Here is a 4529-nt window from a genome sequence, read left to right as displayed (position 1 = left end):
CACACTCCAGACACTAAATTCAGACAAACCCACAGCCTAAGACAGAAGCTCCTGTGGCCTTGCTGAAAAAAAATTGCCAATCCTTCTCTTTAAGATCAAGTGGATCAGGGTAGTATAAATCAGCCGGGCTCTCGCCACCCATTCAGGCATGTCCCAGAGCAAGATGGAGAGAGAGAGAGAGAAAGAGATGGAAAGAGGCTCAGTAGTTCATGGTTGAGCAGTCATTGGGTCGAGGTCTATGCTTGGAAGGGGCCGTACTGTACCCATCAGGCCAGCTGTCACAGGCACAGGAAGCTGAACTTATAGATTAATCTAGAGACACTGATCCATTCTACATGCCTGACTCAGGCGAAGCCTAAATCCACCCTGAATAAACAGCCTCAAGAGAGTCTGGACACAGAATGCACTGAACACACTACACTGAAACAACAGTCTCACTTTATTTTTGCACTCTGGGCATTAACACAGCACAGACCTACTTTCCTGTTTTCACACACTTACTTCTCTTATTAGATAAAGCGTTTACTCCAGAGACATAAAACATAAAAATCACGTACTGTAGGACCCCAGAATGTGTGGTGTGGTCCATCAGCTCCATTTGGTGTGGGATTCAGCAGCACAGGAAAGGAGTTTTCAGGGAATTCCTCTGTGGTGCGCTGATCTAACCAGTAGTTTGGCCTCTTAATGAGAAAATTGCAGAAATGTTTAGTTTGTGAGTAGCGTGATCACAAACCTGGTGTTGATTTGGAACACTTTGCTTGTTACACCGGAGAAATGAGCATGTGTACAGTATGTAAAATACGCTGTGTAGGTTTTTTTCTTATTATAGGTTTTACTGTACTGTATATGGCACGGACATTTAGAAGCTGTGATTTGATATTGCATGATACAGACCTCTGACAACTAACAAGTTTGAGCGTTTTGTCGATGTTGTGTATGTCACCGCATAAATAAGACAGATGCCACAGCTGGGAGCATGGCCGCACCATGACAAGAAACAGATAACTCGTCTGTTGTTTGTGAGAAGAAAAAAAACAATGATTTAACACAGCGTCCAACCATTAAGAGTTGGCCTGCGTGGCCAGTTTGATGTGAGTATTGGCCAAGTTACAGCGGCTTGTTTCTCAGCTATTCATCCTCGTTTGAATCTCTCGCTTGGTTTATGTTTCCGAATATTTTCCTTTGGTCAAGATGGGAACAGCAAATGATTATCCTTTAAACCACTGCCTAATCTTTCTCTACTTTGTTGCCTTGACAGATAGGACTGCTTGACCACAGTGTATTTGTCACTGGCTGAAAATTAATTCCTTTCTGTGCATGTGAGATCAAACACACACACACACACACACACACACACACAAAAAAAAAGAGTTTGAGTAAATGATTTCACTGTAATCAGCAGTTGGGACCTAGAAATGCAGAAATGCTGGTTTTAATTGCGGTATAATGATTAGTATTGAGTGTTCTACTAAACAACTAGTCTTTTGTGTGCCGGGTGTATAGATGTGTTGTGTTGGAGTGAGTAAGTGAGACAGTGGAGCAGAAAGAGGGCTGGGACGGGTGAAGCAAAGGGAGGGTCATTGTTGGTTTAGCTTTCTTTAGACACACTGTCTTCACATGTCTTTATCTGCCCTCTTTCTCCTTCTTTCATTCACTTTATCTTCCCTCCTGCTCTCTGCCTGTTGCTGCAGTTGCCTGGTGACAGTGGTCTGCATTGTGACTGGAGGTTACGATAATTGGCGTACATGTCTGTGTGTGTGTGTGTGTGTGTGTGTGTGAGAGAGAGAGACCGAGTGAATGTGTGAGTAATTGGACACATGTCCAGCAGAGACTCATAAACCTGCACAGCCTCCTCTGAACGTCCCACACATTATGCTCTTAAAAACAGAGGATAAAAATAGTACCATAGAAGAATCTTTTTTTTTTTTTATTATAATCAATTATGGATTTATACTTCCCCATTTTTTGGTGGAAACACCAGCACCTTTAAAGGAAAAACAAACAAACAAAAAAAACCCCTCTAGGATGCAACATTGTTAGTCGCAATGTTGTTTAATGTCATTTTCTAGTTTTCTATCAATCTCATATAATCTTTTGTGTGTATTTCCTAGAATATAAACAGGTAGAAGATGTGTCTATACCAGGAGAGAACTACCGCTGCTGGCCGTCCTATCAGCACGACAGATGCATGCTGTCTGTCTACAATGTCGACGAGGCCATCGGTGTGTGCGAGAGCCACGTACAGTGCAGAGCCTTCATCATGACCAACCAGAGCACTTGGACAGGTACAACATTCCTCTAACTCACGCTGCCTTCATGTGCTACTCAAATGATCATAAATACCAGATGCACATGACCATCCATAAAGAGAGAGTCTTTGGATCGTTACTCCAGGAGGAAAGGACAGTTTTTTTTATGTTCTAATTTATAGAACATAAAGACTAAGTGGAGAATAAGATCATGTGAGGTGCACGTCATGGCAGCATCCATGTGCATGGGTGTGTTTATGTGTGTGTGTGTGTGCACATGCAGTATGCGTGCGATTGTCTGTGTAGAAAAGAGAGAACGCGGGTACCTCAGTGAAGGTTCAGTGCTGACAGATGTTCTCCTGATCAAACAGTGCTCTGGCTGCCGTTGCCGCCTCCTCCCCGCACACCTCTTTCATCACTTGTTCGCTCCTTGTGCTCCGCCCCTCCTCTCCTCCCCCTCGGCAGCACACTGCCACTTCATTAAAGCGTGGCCTGAAAGGAGCACATCAGCACGTCTATCCCTAATCTCTATTGAACAGCCTCAAGCTGACCACTCATGAATTCCTCCTCCCCCTCACCTCTCCTTACTGTCTCTCTCTCTCTGCCTCATTTGTCTTCCTGAGCATGCTTGATTGTCTCTTCGCTTTCACTCTTCCTCTGTTTCTCTGCAGTATGTCTCCATCCATCTTCATCCCCTTTGTTTCTCTCCATTCGCTTTCTTGATTAGCTCATACATGTCTTACTCCCACATTGTACTCATTCACTTTCATCCAGTGTTTCATTTGTATGGAATGTTCTCATGCAGTGGATGTCCTCACTGACAATCCTATTCTCGTTTGTCTTTCTTTTCCCCCCAGGCCACCAGCTTGTGCTCTTCAAGACGGGTTTGTCCACCATGGCTCCAGATAAAGGAAAGCTAGCATATGTTCGGCAGGACAGCTGAGACAGAGACAGGACGAGGAAGAGCCACGGTCTCGTTGCGTTCTCACACTGCGATTGTAACGAGGACGGTTGGGTCGAGTCAACCTCGCGGCGCTCCGTCCATCTAGACACTTTTAAAAAATTATTTATTCTATATTCACGAGGACCCTGAACACATTGAGACCTGATTAAGTGCAATGCAGTGGATCGCTTGTCTGCGATTAATACTTTATTGTGAATGTTGAAAAGTCATTTCTACCTGGTTAGGTCCTGGACCTTCGAAACATCCTCAATCCTCAAGACATGCAGCAATCAGGAAGCCATTCTTTCACTTATTCGTTTCCCCAATTCACAAATCCTTCTGTCCTTTTTATTTGGTATCACGTCAGGTGTCACGTTCAGGACTCAGGTATGTCTAATCTCCTCCGTTAGTTCAGATGAACACAGGGTCTTTGTAGCGATGTGTAGCGATGGTTAAGCATCACATGAACACATGTTACAGCCATATTTTCAAGCAAATATTCAGATGGTGCAAGAACGACAGGTCAAGTTTACTGTAAAATGAAGAAAGTTTAAATGTGTGGGGGTTTTTTGTGACTATGACATTACTGTTGTGTGCGTGCATTGGCAAAGTGTCATGATCAGATGGAAAATGAATCGCAGCTGTGTATGTCTTACACGGAGAAGATCCAAATCCACACCTGCACTCTGTGTGACTCCTTGTTCATTACAAGGTGATCTCGCCCCCCCTTCAACCTTTATGAATTTCCCAAGGAAATGTGAAGCCAAACTTTTACTTGTCATGTGAAGGATTAAATGAGTCTTTGCTTTCAGGGAAAGCAATTCAAATGAAGCTGAATTAGATTCCTAACAATGTAGTGTATATAATGACAATTGTGATAAAAGCAATATTTTTGTATAAAAAAATATGGAAGTCTTGAGGCTCAGAGTGGTGTCTTGAGTTTTTTTTTCTTCTTCTTCACAGTATTGTGGTGTCTTCTGACTTATTCCTCAGACTGAAAAACAGAGAAAGTATGCGTGTGTGAGAACAAACACAAATTTACAGTCTTGGAAGGCTTTGGAGAGAGAAGGTTAGGGGCTGGGAGGGCTGGCACGGGCGTGCCGTGCATCTGGCCTGGCACTGGGTCACTGTCTGAAAAAAACCCCTCATAAACACGTGGTGCTGTGCGGTGCCAATCCCAATCCTGGCTGGAGCACGTCGGGAAGAGAAACAGAGAACAGTCACGATTAAGTGTGTGAAGGTCACTGGGCAGTATGTGTGTGTACTGTTCAGATGATTATTGTGTGTGTGTGTGTGTGTGTGTGTCAAGGCAAAAAGACTGAACAAGTTAATGTGGT

The 4529-nt window shown here is 43.7% G+C and overlaps 1 protein-coding gene across 2 annotated transcripts in view; it reads left to right on the top strand.

Moving 5' to 3' along the window:
• pkdcca (protein kinase domain containing, cytoplasmic a) overlaps nucleotides 1-4117 on the top strand; it is a 23246-nt gene extending 19129 nt beyond the window's left edge. For both annotated transcript variants that reach the window (XM_053503010.1, XM_053503009.1), the window contains 2 exons: nucleotides 2112-2285; nucleotides 3107-4117. In XM_053503010.1, the coding sequence (XP_053358985.1) occupies nucleotides 2112-2285; nucleotides 3107-3192 (260 nt within the window). In that variant the 3' untranslated portion in view covers nucleotides 3193-4117. The remainder of the gene's footprint in view (nucleotides 1-2111; nucleotides 2286-3106) is intronic.
• Nucleotides 4118-4529: the final 412 nt, after the last annotated feature.

The sequence above is a fragment of the Clarias gariepinus genome, chromosome 8 (assembly GCF_024256425.1).
Source record: "Clarias gariepinus isolate MV-2021 ecotype Netherlands chromosome 8, CGAR_prim_01v2, whole genome shotgun sequence".
Taxonomy (NCBI): domain Eukaryota; kingdom Metazoa; phylum Chordata; class Actinopteri; order Siluriformes; family Clariidae; genus Clarias; species Clarias gariepinus.
Note: the sequence above shows the minus strand (reverse complement) of the source record. Positions and strands in the feature narration are given on the sequence as shown.